Here is a 24,687-nt window from a genome sequence, read left to right as displayed (position 1 = left end):
TCCCATCTCTCTCCCTCCCTGCTGCCCCCCCCCCACTCCGCCACCCGGGGGTCTCCTGCACGCGTCACGCGCGGAGTAGACGAGTCACGCCAAGCCAGGCAGGGAGACCACAACCCCAATCCTCCACGCGCCGTCACCTCCAGCAGCAGTGATGGTGCCAGTAGCAGCAGCAGCATCGCCACCACCACCGTTGCTATTGCCAAAGACAAGGATCCCCCGTATAGCCTTGGCAAACTGTTGGTACAAGTGCTGTTAGCGGGAACCTACGAAGGCCGGCACAGCACACGAGGGGGTGGGTGGCAAGCACCACGCCCGGCCGCCTTTGTCTCCCTAGTGGCGTTGCTTACACACCGCACCAGGTACTCATTTTAGGCTGAGTAAACCTATGGGAGGCCCGGGACCGATTCAGATAATTATCAGCGGTGTTGGCCGTGAGCGTAGCGCAGTGTAGCGCTAACCGCTACACCACCGCTCCCCCACTATGGCCAGCACGACCACCACCAACGTCATCATCATCAGCAGCAGCGCCACCCACCTTGAACGGCACTGCCAACAACAACCTCCATTCGCCACTAAGTGGCGGTGACGTCACCACGTGAAGTGTCGAACGCCCGCTGGCAAGGACTAGGAAAGCACTTGCGAATGGCAACATCATCGCCCCTCGCACTTTCCTGTTTTTTCGCCAGCCAGCCCAGGCCTCCCGGCACACTGGAGCTGGCTTCTCATTATTGCTGGGGACATCGAATTAAATCCAGGTCCCGTTTTTGCCTTGTGGCGGCTGCGGCAAGAACGTCAATGCAAATTCTATCCAATGCGACGGTTGTGAAGCTTGGTACCACAAACGCTGCGCTACTTTAGCCCGCATCCCCAGTTCATATTCCGGCTGGTTCTGCAAATATTGTACATCATCCACTCCAACAACTCCACCTTGCACAACCACACTAGCACCACCACCTCACCCATCGCAACAACCGTTTCAACCACAACAAAACGTCCACAACAAATACGACCTAAAAATCCTTCAACTAAACATCAACGGCATCAACAACAAATCTCTGAACTCAGCACCTTCCTACAACACAACTCCATTAATAAAGCCGCCATCCAAGAAACAAAATTAAAATCCACTTCTCGCCCGCCCAACTTTCTAAATTTCACTTTCCTCCGTCGAGACCGACCAACAGCTGGTGGCGGTCTAGATTTCCTCATCCATAGCAGCATTCAATTTGAGGAAATTAAAATCCCAATGCCTCCTTCTGATATCATCACAGAAGTCTTAAGCGTCCGTATCAAATCCCATCTCGGCCCACTCACTGTAATCAACGTCTACATCCCACCGACCAGTTCTTGCCCTCGCAACTATCAGTTCAATATAAATCGACTTTTACCAAACAACGACTCAATTGTTATTGGAGATTTCAACGCCCGCAACAAACTTTGGCACTCTTCCCTTTCCGATGCACGTGGTGACCTCATTGCCGCTATCTTGAACGGCTCCCCCTATGTGGTACTCAATGAAAAGAATCAAACAGAGTTCCGTCACCTGGTTCTTCATCCTCACCAGATATCTCAATCGCGCCAGGAAACCTCCTTTCATCAATCGACTGGCGAGTCTTCACGACCCTTGGATCCGACCACCTACCAATTGTGTTGACCCTCAATGCTGCCAAGCCTTCACAAACTCCTAAACACTGCTTGCATTACAACTTTTTTAAAGCCAACTGGCCACTTTTTACTTCTAAATCAGAAGCATTATTCGCCGACATCAACCATATCCACACATAACTATGAAAAGATTTTCAGAAACATCATCGCGACTACCACCAAGCACACCATCCCAGCGGGTTGCGACGAGCAACACCTTCCCTGCCTCCCTAAAAAAGCCTCAACGCTAATAAACCAACGAAACACTTTTAGGACTAAAAATACTACAAATCCCAGCCTTCAATATTGAAATCACGAAGTTAATCAATCGAGCCCAAAACAGAACGCTGGCACGAGTTTGTTGAATCTTTTGACCATCGCCAAAACTCATCAAAACGTTGGAAGACCATCAAAGCCTTAGACGGACACTACAAACCGCCACCCAATTGTGCAATCACTTTCAACAACAAATCCGTCATAAACAACAATAACATCGCCAACCATTTCAACAAACTTTTGTCATCAGTCGTCCCACACTCTTACAATAAATCCACCCGTCAAAAAATCCGTCAAATCAAGGAACTACCTCTAAACGACGCCCCCCAATGTAACCTTGAAGAGGTGAAACTCGCAGTCACAAGACCTCAAACACCTCATCGGCCCCCTTGGCATCAAGTTTCTCGCCTCCACCATTAATGCCTCACTCCCAGTGCAACCTCATTCCGGCCATCTGGAAATCATCGACAATCATCCTAGAGGCCGGTTTCCCTACTTTGCCCATCAATCAATATTTTAGAGGCCCTCATCCTTCCAATCATCACCACCAACCTACTTCCTTCATCTCACCAACACGGCTTTCACCCTGCACACTCAACAACAACAGCTCTTCTCAACCTAACCACCCAAATTGCAAATGGTTTCAATGAGTAAAAGCCCCCATCTCGCACTATCGTTGCTTCCCTTGACCTTACAAAGGCTTTCTACACCGTTAACCACCTCACGCTCATCAACATCTTCCAGGGTTCTACGCTACCATCAGGCCTTGTTTGCTGGCTTACGAATGACCTAAGGGGCCGTCAATCACGCACCACCACCAGCACCCCCACCCCCACCAGCACCCCCACCCCCACCAGCACCCCCACCCCCACCAGCACCCCCACCCCCACCAGCACCCCCACCACCACCCACCACCACCACCACCACCCCCCACCACCACCCCCACCTGCACCCCCACCCCCACCTGCACCCCCACCAGCATCCCCACCTGCACCCCCACCTGCACCCCCACCTGCACCCCCACCCCCACCTGCACCCCCACCACCACCCCCACCACCACCCCCACCTGCACCCCCACCTGCAACCCCACCCCCACCTGCACCCCCACCTGCACCCCCACCTGCACCCCCACCTGCACCCCCACCTGCACCCCCACCTGCACCCCCACCTGCACCCCCACCCCCACCTGCACCCCCACCACCACCCCCACCACCACCCCCACCTGCACCCCCACCAGCATCCCCACCTGCACCCCCACCTGCACCCCCACCTGCACCCCCACCCCCACCTGCACCCCCACCACCACCCCCACCACCACCCCCACCTGCACCCCCACCTGCAACCCCACCCCCACCTGCACCCCCACCAGCACCCCCACCTGCACCCCCACCTGCACCCCCACCTGCACCCCCACCTGCACCCCCACCCCCACCCACACCCCCACCCGCACCCCCACCTGCACCCCCACTCCCACCTGCACCCCCCACCTGCACCCCCACCTGCACCCCCACCCCCACCTGCACCCCCACCACCACCCCCACCACCACCCCCACCTGCACCCCCACCAGCATCCCCACCTGCACCCCCACCTGCACCCCCACCCCCACCTGCACCCCCACCACCACCCCCACCACCACCCCCACCTGCACCCCCACCTGCAACCCCACCCCCACCTGCACCCCCACCTGCACCCCCCACCTGCACCCCCACCTGCACCCCCACCTGCACCCCACCTGCACCCCCACCAGCATCCCCACCTGCACCCCCACCTGCACCCCCACCTGCACCCCCACCCCCACCTGCACCCCCACCACCACCCACACCACCACCCCCACCTGCACCCCCACCTGCACCCCCACCCCCACCAGCACCCCCACCTGCACCCCCACCCGCACCCCCACCCGCACCCCCACCTGCACCCCCACCCGCACCCCCACCCGCACCCCCACCCCCACCCGCACCCCCACCCCCACCTGCACCCCCACTTGCACCCCCACCCGCACCCCCACCCGCACCCCCACCCCCACCTGCACCCCCACCCGCACCCCCACCCGCACCCCCACCCCCACCTGCACCCCCACTTGCACCCCCACCCCCACCTGCACCCCCACCCCCACCCGCACCCGCACCCCCACCCCCACCTGCACCCCCACTTGCACCCCCACCCGCACCCCCACCCGCACCCCCACCCCCATCTGCACCCCCACCCGCACCCCCACCCGCACCCCCACCCCCACCTGCACCCCCACTTGCACCCCCACCCCCACCTGCACCCCCACCCGCACCCCCACCTGCACCCCCACCCCCACCCGCACCCCCACCACCACCCCCACCCCCACCTGCACCCCCACCTGCACCCCCACCCCCACCAGCACCCCCACCTGCACCCCAACCTGCACCCCCACCCGCACCCCCACCCGCACCCCCACCTGCACCCCCACCTGCACCCCCACCAGCACCCCCACCTGCACCCCCACCCGCACCCCCACCCGCACCCCCACCTGCACCCCACCTGCACCCCCACCTGCACCCTCACCAGCACCCCCACCCCCACCACCTTGCAGCTCTGAGGGTCGTGTGAAGATCACAGGACGCTACTCCACGCGGAGCGACTCTCCCATGGGACTATAAAGACTACGGCTCTATCTGTAGACAACGGCCGTGGCGGGGGGCTCAGAGTGAACGGAAGCTGCGCTGCTCTCGTCCCGGGAGTGGCGGCTCAACCATCGCCACCGGACTCACCGCGTCTGCTCTAAGCCCCGGCGCAGAGATGAGATGAGCAGCGCCAAGATGAGCAGTGCCAAGATGAGGGATACTGAGATGGGCAATGTCAAGATGAGGGATACTGAGATGGGCAATGTCAAGATGAGGGATACTGAGATGGGCAATGCCAAGATGAGGGATACTGAGATGGGCAATGTCAAGATGAGGGATACTGAGATGGGCAATGCCAAGATGAGGGATACTGAGATGGGCAATGCCAAGATGAGGGATACTGAGATGAGCAATGTCGAGATGAGGGATACTGAGATGGGCAATGCCGAGATGAGGGATACTGAGATGGGCAATGTCAAGATGAGGGATACTGAGATGGGCAATGCCAAGATGAGGGATACTGAGATGGGCAATGCCAAGATGAGGGATACTGAGATGAGCAATGTCGAGATGAGGGATACTGAGATGGGCAATGCCGAGATGAGGGATACTGAGATGAGCAATGTCGAGATGAGGGATACTGAGATGAGCAATGTCGAGATGAGGGATACTGAGATGAGCAATGTCAAGATGAGGGATACTGAGATGAGCAATGCCGAGATGAGGGATACTGAGATGGGCAATGTCAAGATGAGGGATACTGAGATGAGCAATGTCAAGATGAGGGATACTGAGATGAGCAATGCCGAGATGAGGGATACTGAGATGGGCAATGTCAAGATGAGGGATACTGAGATGGGCAATGTCAAGATGAGGGATACTGAGATGAGCAATGCCGAGATGAGGGATACTGAGATGAGCAATGTCAAGATGAGGGATACTGAGATGAGCAATGCCGAGATGAGGGATACTGAGATGAGCAATGTCAAGATGAGGGATACTGAGATGAGCAATGCCGAGATGAGGGATACTGAGATGAGCAATGTCAAGATGAGGGATACTGAGATGAGCAATGTCGAGATGAGGGATACTGAGATGAGCAATGTCAAGATGAGGGATACTGAGATGGGCAATGCCAAGATGAGGGATACTGAGATGAGCAATGTCGAGATGAGGGATACTGAGATGAGCAATGTCGAGATGAGGGATACTGAGATGAGCAATGTCAAGATGAGGGATACTGAGATGAGCAATGTCGAGATGAGGGATACTGAGATGAGCAATGTCAAGATGAGGGATACTGAGATGGGCAATGTCAAGATGAGGGATACTGAGATGGGCAAATCCTCGACGCCCTCCGACCAGGGCCGCCAACTCCCAAGCTATTCCGGGATTAAAAACATTAATGTTTTTATTATTAATAATCAATTAATCGTCTTAAAATATCCAGCCCATCACAAATGATAGCTCGGTTAAGTGGATTGTCATCATCGCATTGAAATTCATGGCAGCCAACATACTCCACACGCGTGACGTTGATTCCAAACCGGAGGACCCGGAGAAAAATCCACGCGACCACGGGGAGAGAGACACCGCAAACTCCAAATATACAACAAGCACCGTCAGGGTCGGGATCGAACCCACGACCTCCTGTATACCAAGCGAGGTAGTTAACATCTCGCCATTACACACAGCCCCTGCAGTGGGAGGCTGTTGCGCGTGTGTTGCACGTGTGTTGCAACGCGTTGCATGTGTGTTGCAACGTGTTGCACGTGCGTTGCAACGTGTTGCGGGTGTGTTGAAGGAGACTCGCCGCACAAGGACGCTCAGCGGACGCTGGCCAAGCCAGACACGCAGGGGGTGGTGTTGGGGGGGTGTTGTGGTGGGGGGTTTGGGGTGGGGGGGGTGTTGGGGGGGGTGTTGGGGGGGGTGTTGGGGAGGTGTTGGGGTGGGGGGTTTGGGGTGGGGGGGGGTGTTGGGGGGGGTGTTTGCGGTGGGGGGGTTTGGGGTGGGGGGTGTTGGGGGGGGTGTTTGTGGTGGGGGGGTTTGGGGTGGGGGGTGTTGGGGGGGGTGTTGGGGGGGGGTGTTACGGGGGGAGTATTGGTGATCGCTCCGCGTGGATGGTGTTTCGTCGTTCACACCACGGAACGCCGATTTCAAGTTGAGGCAGAAACCGACTCGACGCCTTGGGCGGCAGCACACGAGGGAGACGGAGAGAGTATTGTTTGCCTGTGATGTCTCATGGGAGTAAAATTGATTTTTATTGTCTTGGCCCCTTTTAAGCAAAGGCGGAGGCTCCACTCGCGTGAAAATAAGACGAGTGGAGGTGGCAGACAGAGGGTCAGGCAGGCAGACGATTGGGCAAACAGACATGCAGACAGAGAGACGGACGGACAAGTAGATACACAGGTGTGAAGGCAGGCAGACAGGCAGGCAGACATGGGTCTGTATGAGTCTATGTTAGCTGGGGGGGGGCGACACTCGCGAGCCTCACGCGGACGACGCACGAAGCCACCAGCTGGCCGTCCAGCAGCCCCGCACCCAGCACACCCGGCCAGCCCGAGAGGAGGCCCTGAGAGGCCCTGAGAGGCCGAGACGAGGCCGAGAGGAGGCCGAGACGAGGCCGAGACGAGGCCGAGAGGAGGCCAAGAGGAGGCCGAGACGAGGCCGAGAGGAGGCCGAGAGGAGGCCGAGAGGAGGCCGAGACGAGGCCAAGAGGAGGCCGAGACGAGGCCGAGAGGAGGCTGAGAGAGAGTGTGGGGAGTCGGCGGTGCCGGCTCGCGTCGAGATTTACGCAGCGGGCACGGCGCGGCGCGCTTATCGGCGATCTTTGTGATGACGGCGCGATGCGGGGGGAGCTGTGGATCTTGAAGCGGCCAGGGTGGCGGCGCTGCCACGGGGAGCTCGTTGGGCCGCTGCAGCAGCGCTCGGCATCGCGGGTAAACATCTCGACTCACTGCACGCACGCCAGAGAGGGCAGCGAGAGAAGAGGAGGAAGAGAGAGGGGGGAGAGAGGGGAGAGAGCCACGGGCCCTCATCTCTGTCGACGCACTGGTCGCGCTTACAAAATCGCCAATGCCGGGTCATGGCCCACAGAAGCGGATATCGCAGAGCTACCTTTGAGATCCCTCATTCTTCGAGTGACACTGTCAGTAGAGGGCATAACGTTCCCCACCCGTCCGCCATGCGGGAATAACGCTGGCCACACGAAAGTCGATCCGATATTTTTCGTTTTAACTCATGTGCTGTGAAGAAGGGCCATTGCCCAAAACGTCGGCTATTCGAAAATGAACTCCGATGGTATTTCTCTTTGTGCGCTCGCATGTACGGCCCCCATCCTCAATCCACTGCTGGATGACGGCCTTTCGTCTTTGTGCCGGTCGCCGGCTGCGAACCACTGTGTTGAAGTCTCTCAAAATCCCCGATTAGTCACCGGCTAATCGGGGGTCGTAGGTTCGATCCCCGACCCTGACGCCTGCTGTATATTTGGAATGTACGCGTCCCTCTCTCCCCGCGTAGCTTTTTCTCCGGCTCCTCCGGTTGTTCCCTTCACGTTCAAAATCGATGTCACGCGTTTCGAATATTTGGCTGCTACACATTTCCACGTCATAATGATGATGATGACGATAAGCCCACTTCGTGGACCTATCATTTGCGATAGTCAGGTCGCTTCAGAAAAATCGCTAGCAGCTCACTGGGGACTTACCTGGCAAAATAAAGAACAGTTTATAGTTTTTGATAGGATGCACGTTTATTTATTTCCCCAAAAATTACGTGGCCATGCCTTGTCTTCTCGTTACGCCAGCGACTGGCTCTCTATCCCTGCAGCGTGCGGGGCGAGCGCGTCCGCAGTGTTGGGATGTTCGCACACCAAATGACACATCCGATTACAGCAAGGCGTCACGTGATGACGATGAACCACTTCGTTGAGCTGTCGTGTGTGGTAGCCAGGTCGATTCTGAAAAAGAAGCTAATAGCTCGGTGGGCCTCGCCTGCTAAAAAAAAAATATTCCGTTGTATTTGCATGTAGTGTTTGTTTTTAAGAGATTTGTTTACCTTTCCTATACTTTGCGCTCCTGTCGTGTTGTTTGCATTGTGTCGCTTGCTGTTGTTGTAACGTTCTGACACATTGCCACCCACCCCACTTTTACTAGACATCTGTGGAAATAAAAATCTTCACAGCTCATCGGATTCCTTCTGCAGTACAAATGCGAGATTCTGATTGCGACGACCCACGCACGCACGTGGTCGAACATGCAGACGCACAAGGTGCGCCGACGATGCCCGCCCCCTCCTGAAGCCGATGGGCCTGCGCCCCCGCGTCGCCCTCCTTTGTGGTTTCATCGCAACGCTGCTCGGCAGCAAAGAACGGCAAAAATACAAAGGGCACAACAACAATCATTTACATCTGTAAGGCGCTGTTCATCCGTAGATCTTAATGCGCAAGGACAATCTTTGCTTTGTTATCTTGTCGATATTTATGTAGAAACATGTACACACACAGCGCCTTAATCCGAGGCGCTTTGCGGGAATTATAAGAATGGTGCGTATGATTAAAGTGGTTGAGATAAACGGTGAGTCATGGGACCTCCTTTGTCAGTACCAAAAGATGAGAATAGGTTTTCCCCTTTTTTCTGGCAACAAAACAGTTGTGTTGAGATGTTAAAACACCAAACGGAATCACGTCTGCATTAACTACAATACTTGTGGTCAGAATGCAAACAACAAACATACTCTGATAGCATATGCATTGTCTTTGAAACTGATTGGTCCACACCAGAGACAGCTTTCTTTCGAGCCTAGTCTCAAACGGTGTTAGACCAGAGGACGCCAAAAGGCCTCTGGTCTATTGAGAGTGGTGCTGGTAGAGTTACGGTGGCCGTGGGGAGAGCAGGGAGCAGAGGTTGGGTCACGGGCGGGAGCTGGGCTGGTCGTAGCTGGGGGGGTGAGGGGCAGGGAGTAGCAGGAGGGGTGGTGATAGGCGTAGGGGTAGTTATAGGGGTTGGGGTAGTGATAGGGGTAGTGATAGGGGTCGGGGTAGTGATAGGGATCGTGATAGGGGATGGGGTAGTGATAGGGGTAGGGATAGTGATAGGGGTTGGGGTAGTGATAGGGGTTGTGGTAGTGATAGGGGTTGGGGTAATGATAGGGGTTGGGGTAGTGATAGGGGTTGGGGTAATGATAGGGGTTGGGGTAGTGATAGGGGTTGGGGTAGTGATAGGGGTTGGGGTAGTGACAGGGGTTTGGGTAGTGATAGGGGTTTGGGTAGTGATAGGGGTCGGGGTAATGATAGGGATAGTGATAGGGATTGGGGTAGTGATAGGGGTTGTGGTAGTGATAGGGGTTGGGGTAGGCCTGGTCGTAGCTGGGGGCAGGGCAGGGAGTAGCAGCAGCAGCAGAAGGATGATGACGATGACGTGCTAGGGGAGAAGCAGCCCTGCAATTGCTCACTCGTGCCACTGCTTGGCGGTGGGGGCGAGTGGAGGATTGTGTGGGTGAGCGGGTGAGTGATGGTGCGAGGAGATTGAATCTTTACCCTCGGGGCTCCTCCAGAAACAACAAAAAGCTACTACGGATGGCCACGTGGAATGTTCGAACGCTCACTGCGGAGGAGAGGCTACCTGTCACTCCTCTGTCGGTAGCTGGACCGGTTCCGCCTGGATCTCTATGGCGTTTAGGAGGTCCGCCTCTGGCTCCTGCCACCATGAGGGGTGGACTACTCGGGGCAGGAGACTGCCAAACAACAGGGTGTGGCTCTTCTTCTGAACAAAAGAATGAAGGGGGCGTGGGAGTGTGGCGGTGAGGTGCGGGAAGCTGTAAGCCCCAGGCTACTTTGGGCTCGCCTTGCCATCCACCGGAGGCGAGGAGTGGTGGTCGTGGTTACTTATGCCCCCACCGAAGACGAACATCCGTGGAAGGATGCAGGTAAGGCCGATGAGTCAGATGCCTTCTATGACCTCCTGTCGCAGGTGCTAGCTAAAGTGGCCCCTCGGCCACTTTAGCTAGCACCTGCGACAGCGGATGCGGGCCCATGTCCTTGACACCAGCTGATCTGCCCTCTGATCAATGATTGTCATCTGTAAGATGCGCCTGCCATTCTTCCACTCTGGTGGTGGGTGTACACCCAGGACCCTATTCAAATCTAAGGTGGCCTGGTCTCAGCTGAAAGTTGCAAGTTAGAATTTCATCATGGCTTGCGGCTGGGGTTGGCATCGTCCCCCACTCCTCCAGATGTCGAGGGTAAATGGGTGAGGTTTAGGCAGCTGCAATGGCTGCTTTGGGTATGCGGTCCAGACCTCCCCAGAGACTATGGCTGACAGAGGAGGTGTTCAAGCTGGCTGAGAAAAAGCGACAGGCCCACTCTAATCGTCGACAGCATCCCACGTTAGACAATGAGGAGGCTTACCGCAGCCTTCGCTCGGAGGTTCGGAGAGCCGTGAGGCGCTGCAAAGATGGGTGATGGACGCGGGTTGCTGAGGAGATGGAGTCTGCCTCAATGGCCCGCGATCACAAATCCCTATTTAACTCCATCAAAAAAGTAATCTGCAGCACCACACCTATTACCATCATTAGGGGAAAAAAGGGTGATCCAATCTCCGACCCCCAGGAACAGGTTTTCAGATTTGGTGAGCATTTCTGTGAAGTCCTGGGGGAGGGGAAATCCCTCGACATGGAAAACATCGTGGGGATGACCCTGCTGAGGCTGTGGTGCCTCAAATATTGGAAGAAGAAGTCACCCCCTGTGAGTGGCTGGCTGAGGTGCCACCTGTTGAGGAAGTACTAAAGGCAATCCAGAGTCTGAGACCAGGAAAGGCACCGGGCAAAGATGATCTCCCAAGCAAAATGCTGAGGGAGGGTGGCGTTTGTGCACAGACTGCCATATATGACATCACAACAACAGTCTGGACCACTGGACGGGTCCCGCAGGACTGGAAGGATGCCCTGGTGGTCCTCCTCTTTAAGAAGGGGACCGCACAGTCTGTAACAACTACAGGGGTATCTCACTCCTCAGTGTGCCGGGAAAGGTCCTGGCAAGGATTATTTATTCAACATCGCCTTGCCAGGCACGCTGAGGAGAGGCTTGGTTTCAGGAAAGGGCTGTCCTGCACAGATGCCATATTCTCTGTCCGTCTGCTGCAGCAGAGGTGTAGGGAATTCCAACAAAACCTACATCTCTGCTTTATTGACCTGGTCAAGGCCTATGATACCATCAGTAGGCCTGGGCACTGGGTTGTTCTTCGTGCTTTCGGAGTCCCTGACCCTCTGCTCACGATCATTGAGACCTTCATGATGGTGAGCGGGCCCGGGTAAACTCTGGCTCCAACATTATTTAACATATTTTTCGACCACGTAGTTCGTGAAGCCTTTGATGGCTGTACCAGAGGAATGTACATCTGGTACAGATACAATGGGAGGCTGATCGATGCCCGGGTGCGGTCAAGGGATGGTTCTCTATTAGTCAACCACGTTATGTATGCCGATGATCTGGTAATTGCCGCTCACTCAGAGGAGGAGGTGGAGGCGCTGCTGATGAAACTGGAGCGTACAACTAAGAGGTGGGGCCTTACCATCAGCCCCACCAAAACTAATTACCTGCCTGGGTATTTTGTACATCGGGCACTTCACCCCCACAACTCCCAATCGGTGATGGGGCAGTTGTGGAGAGAGTGTAGAGTTTCCCATACCTGTGCATTGTGCTCATGACCGGCTCAGGTTTGACAACAGAGGTCTCACTCACAATCAGTCGAGCGGCATTATCTTTTCATCGGTTACATATTGCTGTGTGGAAGCTACCTGGTCTGTCACTCCGCACGAAGCTTCAAGTCTTCTCGGCCATGGTCATTCCAACCCTTCTCTACGCTTGCGAAATGTGGACCCCCCTAATGGAGCATCTTCGCCGATTGGAAACATTTAGGCTGGCCTGCCTATGATCCATCCTGGGTTTAACCAGGCTGGATTGTGTGAAGAGCTCACAAATCTTTGAAAGATCTGGGCAAAGTCCCATCGGTGAGCTCCTCTGGCAGGCAAGGCTGCGTTGGCTGGGTCATGTAGCCCGCATACCCAGTCACCGCATGCCTGAACAGCTTTTGTTTGGCCGGATAGAGGAGGCTAAACGGGCGCGGCACGGGCTAGAGAAGAGATAGAGTGATGTGGTACAGGAGGATGTGGAGCTGAGTGGACTTGCCGATGACTGATACCAGCGGTTAAATTTCGCTTTAAAGCTTTCGTGACTGCATGGATTCATCTTCTTGGTTCTTTCGGTAAAGTCACAACGCAAGTAGCCGTCCTCAGGTGAAACCAGGTCTGTCGAGGCGTCAGCGTCTGAATGAAACAGCACACGTGCTTGGAGCAAATATATAAGCTGGGTTGGAAGGGTGAGGGGGAAAGGGCGCCTTGACAAAAGAATTTGCATATCAAGAGGAATTTAGCATATTTATGGGAAATGCAGGTATGTGATTAGTACTACTTATGTCTGTGCATTATGCAGGATTAGCAGCATCCAAGGGAGGGGATATGGGAAATGCAGGTATGTGATTAGTACTACTTATGTCCGTGCATTATGCAGGATTAGCAGCATCCAAGGGAGGGGATATGGGAAATGCAGGTATGTGACTATTGCTACTTTGCCCGTGCATTATGCAGGATTAGCAGCATCAAAGGGAGGGGATAGGGGAAGCATTAATAAAGGGAAGAAGTGTTAATAGTATGTAGCTGCAGTAACTAAAACCACCACGTAAACAACTAAAGTATAAACTACATAGTATCATCATTATACTAAATATACTCTACAATAAGCTGAGTTACTAACAGTAAGTAATACATTACAATTCTACGTCGTAAAAAATATAATATGCTTCCATCTAAACTTTATTCTCTTACATCACACGAATCTACACCGTACTATATACTTCCATAGACAAACCCAACATTAAATGATATACTGTAATCCATTGTAATATTACACTATGTATTATTCTACCCACCCTAATGTATATCACCCTGCTGTATAAGGTAATACCAAACGCATTTACACTAACATCTGCTGCTGTAACTTCTTCTAATGCTAAACGAATTCTTTCTAGAACTAGCTTAGCTCTTATCTCAGAGAAAATCAGACTTACGCGCACCGATCTAGATCAGTTAGACAAGACACAAATCACACTTATCTTTGAGTGCAACAATGTCCACATCGGATTGGAACATGTAGACAAAATGACTGCCTCTTCAGCTGCCGCTATGTCGACCAAATGTAAGGACAACTTGATTTCAAAATTCAACCGCCTCTCAAACAAGAGACCGGACCCACACATTGAAAAGCTAGACGTTAACAAAGTCGTAATTAATCGCAGTAACAGTTCTATTTCTGAAGGTCTGAAATCCGTTTTAGCTAAAAGACTAAACTTTGCAGTCACACCTATACACATACCAGTTAATAATATAATTGCCCGAGTAGATGTAGCTCTCAAGGGCGTGAGTCACATCGCTGCAGACGTGGCACCTGGGTTTGCTCCGTGACCTCCTGCCAGCAGGCATTCGACACTTCACGTGGCCTCAAGGTGCACCAAGCCTGGCACAAGCGTCGTGGTAATGTCACCGCCACTTAGTGGCGAATGGCGGTTGTTGATGGTGCGGGTGAGCGGGTGAGTAGGGGGGGGGTTTCTAGAGAATGTCAAGAGTCTTGGAAGAGGTGGTAGTATCCCACCACACGCAGTGAGCTGCCGATTACAGACTGACGGTGGTGAACCCCTGTCCGCTGCTGCTGATGCGTGGACAGGGCGCGGCGGATTTAAGAACCTCGCCCGCGTCGTTTCAACCGCCGTGCCGGGAGAGACCCGAGGTCGCGCTCCTCTCTCGCTTGCCGGGGACCACGCGGGGCTTCGGCTGCAAATCGACGTTCCCCTCACGCCGTGGTTTTCCCGACCGCCCTGGAACCCACGAGACGCGACCGCCACCACCGCTGCCGCCAACCGTCAAACTGTTTCAGCGTCATGCCGTGTGCATCGATTTAACTATTTTTTATATTACCAGGTAAAGCCCCACTGAGCGATGTAGCTCTTTTGCAGAAGCGACCTGGCTATCACACGTAATGTTAGCCCAACAAAGTGTGGCTTATCATCACTCTAAAACGCGTGACGTTGAGAAAAATCCACGCGACCACGAGGAGAGAGGGAGAACACGCTAACTCCAAATATACAGCAGGCACCGTCAGGGTCGGGACCGAATCCACGACCTCCTGCATACCAGGCGAGGGAGTTAACGTCTCGCCACCGCGGAGCCTCATAATAATGTCAGATTGCAATGCGACACGACGAACCATGCAATATTGTCATAGCGACAGAGACTCCGCGTAAAGAGAGGGGTGCCCGAGTCGGGAATCGAACCCAGGATCCTGTCCCTGTTAGTCGCCGGTGTCCCCGCCGCGGCATCCACGTCGGAGGATCGTTCGCGGTTCCATCCTTTTGCTTCTGATCGCGGTGTGGGTGTGAAGCCAGCACAGGGACTCCTCTACTTACCAAAAACGTAGGCTCCAGAGGTCTGTTCTTAGGTCGATTTGTTCGTAAGTCCAACTTTACTCCTGTCGATTCCAAACAGGTTGTACGGCGTGTACACTAACCATACGAGGAATGGCTTTAAAAGTTGGATCATGTTTTTCATGCTCTGCAAATGTAGATGCCACTGGTTCTTAACGTTCTGCAGATGTAGATGCTACCACCGCCATCTATTGTGCGGTGGTTGAACTTTACAATTCTCCGTCCGAACAGGCAACTGGACATCCAGACAGGTTTGTTTGTATCTCTGAAAGCTCCTAAGTCAAATGTTCGTAAGTAGAGTAGTCCCAGTAATCAACTCTGCACCACCCAGCTGGAGGAGCCAATCGAATCGTTCTGTCGCGTCGTGTTGGCAAAAGTGCCGAGCGATTTGGTTCGTCGGCAAAAGCAGAGGAGGAGGAACGTTGAAAAGCGGTGGCAGACGTTTTGAACAATTCTGTCCGACGTTTCGCTGGGGACTGCGCCCAGCATCGTCAGGCGCTCACAAGGGCTCAGCTCTCGCCGTGCGCGAGGTCGGCACCTGCCCGCCAGCACCACACCCGGCACCACCGCGCCCGTGCCATGCCCGGGCCGAGAGCCGGTGCCCCCATCCCCCCGCACACGGCGCATCGCTATGGCGGCGCCGGCCCGGCGCTCCGACCCGCTATCCGCCCGGCCCCCGACGCAGTTCGCGTTGGGTTCCCGCACGCCGCTCACCCTCGCCCAGCTTCCCCGCCTGCTCGACGGCGCCGTCCGCGATGAACCGGGAGAGGGAGTCGCCGAGGTCGCCGTCGCGCTCGTCAAACTCCCTCTCGGACAGGGCCCTCGCGCCAATGCCGTTCCCTGCACCGCCGGCATCGCCAGCACACACGCGGCACCGCGTCACACACGCGACACTGCACACACGGCAGTGAGGGAGTGAGCGGCTTAATGATCGCGCAGATGAGCAAGCAAGTGAGCGAGTGAGTGATTGCGCAGTTGGGCGGGTGAGCGAGCGAGTGATCGTGCGGGTGTGTGATCGTCCAGGTGAGCCTGGTAAGCAAGTGATCATGCCAGTGAGCAGGTGAGTGGGCAAGCGGGTGGGTGAGCGGGTGGGCGAGCAAGCGAGTGAACATACGGGTGAGTGAGTGATGGTGTGGGTGAGTGAGTGATGGTGTGGGTGAGTGAGTGAGTAAGCGGGCGAGTGAGTGATTGTGCAGGTGAGTGAGCGAGCGAATGAGTGAGTGATGTTGCGGGTGAGCACGTGAGTGAGCGAGTGGGTGAGCGAGTAGGTGAGCAAGCGGGTGAGCGAGCGGGATGAGCGAGTGATGGTGCTGGTGAGCATGTAAGTGAGCGAGTGGGTGAGCATGTGAGTGAGCGAGTGGGTGAGCAAGCGGGTGAGCGAGCGGGTGAGTGAAGGATGGTGCTGGTGAGCACGTGAGTGAACGGGTGAGCGAGCGAGCGGGTGAGCGAGCGAGCGGGTGAGTGAGTGATGGTGTGAGAGAGAGGGCGGGTGAGCGAACGGGCAGGTGAGCGAGCAGGCTAGCGAGCGGGTGAGTGATGGTGCGGGTGAGTGAGCAAGCGAGCGGGTGAGTGAGGGATGGTGCGGGTGAGCACGTGAGCGAGCGGGCGAGCGGGCGAGGGAGCAAGTGGGTGAGTGAGTGATGTTGTGAGCGAGCAGGTGAGCGAGCGAGCGGGTGAGTGAGTGATGTTGTGAGCGAGCGGGTGAGTGATGGAGTGGGTGAGTCAGCGAGCGAGTGGGTGAGTGATGGTGTTAGCGAGCGAGCGAGTGAGCGAGTGGGTGAGTGATGGTGCGGGTGAGCACGTGAGTGAGCGAGTGGGTGAGCGGGCGAGCGAGCGATCGGGTGAGTGATGGTGCAGATGAGTGAGCGAGCGAGTGATGGTGCAGATGAGTGAGCGAGCGAGTGATGGTGCAGATGAGTGAGCGAGCGAGTGATGGTGCAGATGAGTGAGCGAGCGAGTGATGTTGTGGGTGAGCGGGTGAGTGAGTGATGGTGCGGGTGAGTGAGTGATGTTGTGGGTGAGCGGGTGAGTGAGTGATGGTGCAGGTGAGTGAGTGAGTGATGGTGCGGGTGAGCGGGTGAGTGAGTGATGGTGCGGGTGAGCGAGTGATGGTGCAGATGAGTGAGCGAGCGAGTGATGGTGCAGATGAGTGAGCGAGCGAGTGATGTTGTGGGTGAGCGGGCGAGTGAGTGATGGTGCGGGTGAGTGAGTGATGGTGCGGGTGAGTGAGTAAGTGATGGTGCGGGTGAGTGAGTGAGTGAGTGATGGTGCGGGTGAGTGAGTGAGTGAGTGATGGTGCGGGTGAGTGAGTGATGGTGCGGGTGAGTGAGTGATGGTGCGGGTGAGCGAGTGAGTGATGGTGCGGTTGAGCGGGTGAGTGAGTGATGGTGCGGGTGAGTGAGTGATGGTGCGGGTGAGTGAGTGAGTGATGGTGCGGGTGAGTGAGTGATGGTGCGGGTGAGTGAGTGAGTGAGTGATGGTGCGGGTGAGTGAGTGATGGTGCGGGTGAGTGAGTGAGTGAGTGATGGTGCGGGTGAGTGAGTGAGTGATGGTGCGGGTGAGTGAGTGATGGTGCGGGTGAGTGAGTGAGTGAGTGATGGTGCGGGTGAGCGAGTGAGTGATGGTGCGGGTGAGTGAGTGAGTGAGTGATGGTGCGGGTGAGTGAGTGAGTGATGGTGCGGGTGAGTGAGTGATGGTGCGGGTGAGCGAGTGAGTGATGGTGCGGGTGAGCGAGTGAGAGAGTGAGTGATGGTGCGGGTGAGCGAGTGAGTGATGGTGCGGGTGAGCGAGTGAGTGATGGTGCGGGTGAGCGAGTGAGTGATGGTGCGGGTGTGTGAGCGAGTGAGTGATGGTGCGGGTGAGCGAGTGAGTGATGGTGCGGGTGAGCGAGTGAGTGATGGTGCGGGTGAGCGAGTGAGTGATGGTGCGGGTGAGCGAGTGAGAGAGTGAGTGATGGTGCGGGTGAGTGAGTGAGTGATGGTGCGGGTGAGCGAGTGATGGTGCGGGTGAGTGAGTGAGTGATGGTGCGGGTGAGCGAGTCAGAGAGTGAGTGATGGTGCGGGTGAGCGAGTGAGTGATGGTGCGGGTGAGCGAGTGAGTGATGGTGCGGGTGAGCGAGTGAGTGAGTGAGTGATGGTGCGGGTGAGTGAGTGAGTGATGGTGCGGGTGAGCGAGGCACACCCGTGGCGTGCAGCGGCTTGAAAGCGGCCCCGTTGGGCACCTCGCCGTACGGTGACAACCCCTGCAGACAGAGGGAGCGCGCGGGGGGAGTTCAAGCGCCTGGGTTCAACTCGGGCGTCTCTCCCTGCGGAGCGTGCGGCACCCCCCCCCCCGTCATGGGTGGGCTCCCTCTGGCTTCACGTTGACAGGTAAAAGATAAAGATGCCCCGTAACAGCCTCAGCAGAACTACTGGGGCAACACATACGTAGACGGCCAGAGACACGTACAGCCGCCTTTGTCTCCCCGGTTCTGATTGTGTCCAGAAGTGCGCCAGGTTCTCGTTTGAGGCTGGGTCGACCGAGGGGAGGGCACCGGACCAGTTCATATCAATAAACACACACACACAGTGTGAGTGGTGGTGGTGGTGGTAGTGTAACCAAATAAATAAATAAACACACACAGTGTGAGTGGTGGTAGTGTAACCAAATACACACACGGCCCGAGAACCACCCCCACTGTACCTCGTTCTGCTGCAAGGCAAGAAACTGTACAGTGTCGCCCCCCCCCTCGCCCCCCGTTCCTCGGCCCCCCTCCATCACCCCCCCCCCCCCTCTTTCCTCGCCCCCCCTCCCTCGCCCCCCTCTCCCCTCTCCCCCCACAACTCACAGAGGGAGTTTTGCAATCGCCCCCACAGAGCCGCCCCCAATCGTTGCCGTTCACCCAACAACTCGCGTCGCCACGGCAACGGACCCCCACCCGTTCCCCCGCGCACCCTGCGATGGTTGCCATGGTGATGTCTCGGATGCTGCTGCCGAAGCTGCTGCTGCTGCTGCTGCTCGTGGTTGTCGTGGTTGTTGTGGTTGTTGTGGTTGTTGTGCATCGCGGTTGCCGCGGGCGACCCCGGAGACGCCGCGGGTCCGACGGCGGCGGCGGCTGCGGCGGCGCGGAGGAGGAGGAGGAGGTCAGGCCCGCCGCCACGACGACGACTTCGCCGGGAGGAGGCTGCCTCCTCCTCCTCCTCCCACGGCTGATGCGCTTGACGGGGCAGACGCAGCGGCGTGTGACCGGGGGGAGTGGGGGGGGGGTGCCCCCCACTACATTCCCACCCCCCACTACTTCACCCCACTACCCCCCCCACTATCCCCCCCACCCCCCACTACCCACCCCCCACTACCCCCCCACTATCCCCCCCACTACTCACCCCCACTACCTCCCCCCCACTAACCACCCCCCACTACCCCCCCACTACCCACCCCCCACTACCCCCCCCACTATCCCCCCACCCCCCACTACCCACCCGCACTACCCCCCCACTATCCCCTCCACTACCCCCCCCCCCCCACTATCCACCCCCCACACAACGCGGGTGATCGTTTTAGACACCGCCAGCGGATGGAGGGATGATTGGATGAGTCAAGGTCACTCGCCCAACTGATGAGGATGAGAACTCCCAACCTGGGGATCGTGACACGCGGAGGAGGACAGTGCGGTGGTGGTGGTGAGTCGTGGTGGAGGTGGTGATAGTGGTGTTGGTAGCGGTGATGATATTGGTGGTGGTAGGGATGATGGTTGTGGTGGTGTTGGTAGGGGTGATGATAGTGGTGGTGGTGGTGTTTGCAGGGGTGATGATAGTGGTGGTGATGATGGCGTTGGTAAGGGTGATGATAGTGGTGGTGGTCACAGATCGTGCATCTGGTAACCATTATGATAATCGTGGCGGTGGTCGTGACAAGAGGTGCTGATGGCGGTGGCGCTGTCGACGGCGGTGCTGATGGCGGTGCCGGTGTCATCCACGCATTCGGTCGCACGCGACGCGGTTACCTTGCCCGCCGGGGAAGCCGACGAGCCGCTGGTTTAGGGGGTCCAGGCGGGCCCCCTTCCCTGGCTGCCGCCTGCGCGCCTCCCGCTCTGTCAGCCGCTGCCGCACCTCGAGGGGCGGGCGGCCGGAACCCGGCGCCTCGTCCCACTCGGGGGCCGCACGGGCCCGCCGCTCGGGGCTGGCGGCCTGAGGACGCTCGCGAGCCCGGCCCGACCCGGCGCGGTCGGCGCCCGGCACCGCCGCGTCGGCGCGGCGGTGCCGGGGCGGCGGGAATCGTGGCGGCGGCGGCGCGTTGGGGTCGCAGGAGTAACGCTCGGCGTAGTCGTGGAGGGGAGGGCCGTAGCCGTTGTAGCTGATTTCGCCGTCGTCGTCGTAAAGGAGAACGCTGTCACCGGCCGCACGGTGACGGCAGCAGAGGCAGCAGCGACAGCAGAGGCAACAGCAGAGGCAACAGCAGAGGCAGCAAAAGCAGCAGCAGCAGAGGCATAAGAAGCGGAGGTCATTCACTCTGACGTCACCGCCACACCCAAGTGTGGCTAACGTGGTTCAGGTTAAGGTTCACAAGAAGCCAGAAGGGCCATCCTGGCATGGGTTAGGGTTCACGAGAATCCGGTAGAGCCAGCCTGGCTTGGGTTGTGGTTCGCGAGAATCCCGTAGAGCTAGTATGGCACTCGGGGTAACAGTGATTCTGTTTTTTTTATGCAGCTGCCCTCTTACACCCAGAGAGCTTCACATTGCATCCGAAACATAATATGGGATTGCTGTGGTTATAGGGCCATGCCTAGGTCATGGTTAGGGTCACAGTTAGGGTCACGGTTAGGGTCACGGTTAGGGTCATGGTTATGGTCATGGTTCGGCTTAATGCCAATGTCCGGTTGGCTGACTTAGGGGGACATCTCGTATTTCACTGCTCACCCGCCGAGCGGCGTGGCCGTATCGCCGTGCCGGCGCCGGGGCCTCTCCTCCGGCCACGCGAGCGTGCTGTCGTAGCGGCCCGTGTACCCCATGTCAGCGTCGGAACCCAGCCCGAAGGCACCGGCGGCAGCCGCCGCCAGCCTTTGCTCCATGTTCTGCTGCCGCTTGTGCTTGCCGCGCTTGGAGATGACGGCTGATGAGAAGGCCTTCGAGACGGGCCTGTGCCCGGGCCTCTCCTCGGCATGCCGCGACTCGGCCCGTACAGCCCCCAGCGGCTCCCCGCCGTTGCCGTCGCCCCGGTAGAACCGCGCCAGGTTCCTCGGCAGGTTCTGCTCGTAGGCGTCATCCGCGAACTCTGCGTCGGCCCTGTACGGGCTCCTGCCGAACGGCAGCTCACGCTCGGGCGGCCGGTGGTGCTGCCGACACTGCAAGGGGTCGCCCGCGGCGACGACGCTCGGCGCCGGCGTCCTCGTCAGCTCGCCAATGTCGTCGATGAGCTCGTAGTTGCGTGGGACGCTCTGCTCCAAGTCAGCGTAAAATGCGTCCGAGTTGGCGGCGAAGCCGACGGCGGCAGCCAGGTCGCGCAGCGGCACCGTCGTGGCATCGCTGCTCGGCCCGTCGTCGTCCCTGCCGCCACGGGCCGCCGAGCGCCGACGTGCCAGCAACGCCCCCAGCAGCTCCTCTTCGGCCACCACCTCGTAGTTCGTCTCGAGGTTCGGTTCCAGGTCCAGCGACGCTTGCCGGGCCTTGAGCTGCGGCACCGGCGCTGTGAGGCCGGGGTACGGGGCCGTGGGGATGGCGTAGGGGAGCGAGCCGGACGATGGCGCATAGCCCCTCGGCGCCGCCGCGCCATCGGCCTGGCGCAACTGCGGATAAGCCAGGTAGGACGACGATGGGAAGATTCGGCAAGGCGGGACCGGGCCGGCCGGTGCCGGGTAAAGTTCCGGGAAGCACGCCTCCTGCTGGCGCCGCGCCAGCGAGAAGCCCGGCCCCGCCAGCCCGGCGTCAAGTCCCAGGGCACGCGCTGTGGGGTAGCGTCCGGGGTCGGCGGCGCCACCGACGTCGCCGCTGCCGTTCCTCTCCGCCTTGCGGCCGAGGCCCCGTTCCAGGTTGCGCATGCGGGCGTCGATCTCGCGCTCCTCGGCGTCCAGCTCCTCCTGGCGCTGGCGCAGCTTCGCTGAGTCGTGTTCCACCCGCTCCAATTCCGCGTCGATCTCACGCAGGATTTGCTTGCGCTGCACGGGCGCGACACCGGGCCCCGCCAGCGCCACCGATCGCCCGTCGGGTCCGCCCGACCCCGGCGCGCTGTCCCTCGTCGACGCTGCTGATGGCGCCGGCGATGGAGATGAGGCGGCGGGCCCGGTGGGTGGCCGTTCCTCCATGGGAGGGTTGGGCAACGTCCTCTTTACCTTGCGGCCCGTGCCGGGGCCGTCAATCTGCAAGGGAGAACGGCACGCATGCTGTCAGGCCGTCAACTATGCATCGCTACGGCAGAAAGCCTGGGTTTATATCGATCACATAAAGGCCGGCTGGCCGAGTTTCGCCCTCAACGGGCCTCACTGGTCAAGCTGAGGGCTCTCAGCCAATATCCTCCGGCGACAACGGCGGTCACAGGGCCTGACGACCAGCCACGGAGGCCAGAAGGGCGACGGCCTGAAACGTTTATTCAGATAAACGAATAACAACAATAAAACATAACAATTAAGGCATTTCACTGAATCACCAAATAATTTAATCCAACACCGTATGATAACATTTAATTGAATGCGCAACTTCAAATAAGTATGGTACGTACGGTGCGAAATAACCAACATACAAAGATACAACGCTCATGCTCACCCCAGCCTTGGAGCGCTGGAGCCCACGGTGACTCCTGGCTCCGTTGTCGTCCTCCTCCTCCTCGTGCCGCCGAGAGGGCGGCCCCTGCTTCCCCTGCCGCGCCGCCGGCGTGGGCGGCAGGTGCTTCTGCGGTGACACGTGCGCCTTGTTGAGCCTCTCGCTGGTGCCGAACGGCGCGTCCAGTGGCTTGCCGCATGCCAGCGGCGACACGGGCGAGAACAGAAGCTTGGGCGACCGGGGCGATGCCTCGCCAGCCCCGGCGTCACTGGGATGGAAGCCGGCCGCCCCAATCTCAAGCGGTGCCGGCCGCCTCCCGCCGTCGCCGTCGGTCTGGCAGCCGGAGCTCCGGCCCAGGTGGGTCCGCTCGGGCTTCGAGATGTCGTAGAAGTCGTCACGGTCGCTGACGCGAGACGGCGCCCGGCGCCGGCTCTGTTTGCTACCGAACAGTCGGCGCTGGTCTGGACGCCGACGCTCGATGTAAGGGCGCGGGCCGGCGGAGAGCCGTCGCCCACGACGGCTTCGCGGCCCGGGCCGCTGGCCCTCGCACTCCTCCCCCTCCTCCTCCGGGAAGAACTGCCCCAGCCAGCGCTGCCACGGCCGTCCTCGTCGTCCGTCTGCACGCCGCAGTCCACGCCGTTGCGGCGCGAACGCCGGCGCTCATCGCCGTCGTCGTCCGTCCGGACACCGCGATCCAACCACGGCCGCCGGACTGATCCCGTGCCGACGTTCTGCTCCTCTTCGTCATCCATCTCTTCGTCCTCCTCCTCCCAGTATGACGATGACCGCGCTCCTCCACAGCCACTACCCAGGCTCCTCCGCCGGGGTGGCCTACGCCATCGGGCATCGCGGAGCGAGAGCTCGGCCGCGGGCCTGGCGACGCTGTGCCGGGAGGGCCGGCGGGGGACGCGGCCGCCGGCGCCGGCCTCGTGCGGTCCCGGTGCCGGCCAGCATGGCCCGCCGAGCTCTTGCCCGGCCCTCGTCGTCCACCACGGCCCCACGTCGCGGCCGAATGCGGCGGCGGCAGCTACGGAGGCGACCGACGGGGTCGCCTGGATCATCTTCTGCTCCTCCAGCTGCTGCTGCAGCTGCGTCTGCAGCTGCTTGATCTTGTCGATCTGCACGTGGTGGTGGACCATCTGCTCCTGCTGCAGGGACAACTGCTCGCGGCGCTCCTCTTGCTGCCGCCGGAAGAGGCGCCGCTTCATGCCGTGCAGCTCGCTCAGCTCCTGCTCCACCAGGCGCTTCTCTTGGTCGAGGCGCAGGCGCATCTCCACGCGCTCACACTCCATCTCCTCCTGCAGGCGCCTCTGCTTCACCTTCTCCAACTCAAGTATCTGCTGCTGCAGCTGCACGTGCTGCTGCTCTGCCTGTTTCTCCCGCAGCAGTTCGTGTTCTTCCGGCTCCAGGGACCACCGGCGCCCTTCCGCCTCCACCGTCACCTCCCCCTCGTCCCACCGCTGCCCGACAAGGGCCCCCTCCCTCGTGTGCGGCGCGATTGTGTCGAGGACGTACGGACCCAGCCGCTGCGTCGCGTTCTCCTCGGAGCATCCTGGCGGAGCGCCGTCGCCGCGGGGGCCCGGGCCGTAAGCGCCGAAGTAGCCTCCCGGGCCCGCCACGGCCACCGCCGCTGCCGTGCACAGCTGCGGGATGCCGTAGCCCAGGTGGCCACTGGCGGTCTTCGCGGTGGCGGTGACAGCATCAGGGGAATATGCCTGGGTGCCAGCACCGGCCAGCACCGCCGAGAAGCTCCGCGACCCTGACCCCCTCCGCCACTGCTGCTGCTGCACAACCGTCGGCAGGAAGTCTTCAAAGTTCGGCGCCGCTTCCATGCGGCCGGTCGCCCCAGTTCCGATAGCCGGCGGCGCCCAGAGGGCCCATGATGGACGACGGCTGCGCGGTTACGGGGA

General features: G+C 58.6%; 1 protein-coding gene across 1 annotated transcript in view; it reads right to left on the bottom strand.

Moving 5' to 3' along the window:
* The window catches only part of LOC133356454 (protein bassoon-like), a 78,528-nt gene that overhangs the window by 13,856 nt on the left and 39,985 nt on the right, over positions 1-24,687 (bottom strand). Inside the window, exons 10-16 of the mRNA XM_061573986.1 lie at positions 22,781-24,670; positions 22,564-22,594; positions 20,942-22,377; positions 20,029-20,411; positions 18,980-19,242; positions 18,228-18,288; positions 15,762-15,887 (exon numbers count right to left, since the gene is read on the bottom strand). Coding sequence (XP_061429970.1) covers positions 15,762-15,887; positions 18,228-18,288; positions 18,980-19,242; positions 20,029-20,411; positions 20,942-22,377; positions 22,564-22,594; positions 22,781-24,670 — 4,190 coding nt within the window. The remainder of the gene's footprint in view (positions 1-15,761; positions 15,888-18,227; positions 18,289-18,979; positions 19,243-20,028; positions 20,412-20,941; positions 22,378-22,563; positions 22,595-22,780; positions 24,671-24,687) is intronic.

The sequence above is a fragment of the Lethenteron reissneri genome, chromosome 54 (assembly GCF_015708825.2).
Source record: "Lethenteron reissneri isolate LAM-NWPU_2019-01 chromosome 54, ASM1570882v1, whole genome shotgun sequence".
Lineage (NCBI taxonomy): Eukaryota > Metazoa > Chordata > Hyperoartia > Petromyzontiformes > Petromyzontidae > Lethenteron > Lethenteron reissneri.
This window is presented reverse-complemented; position numbering and strand designations above follow the sequence as displayed.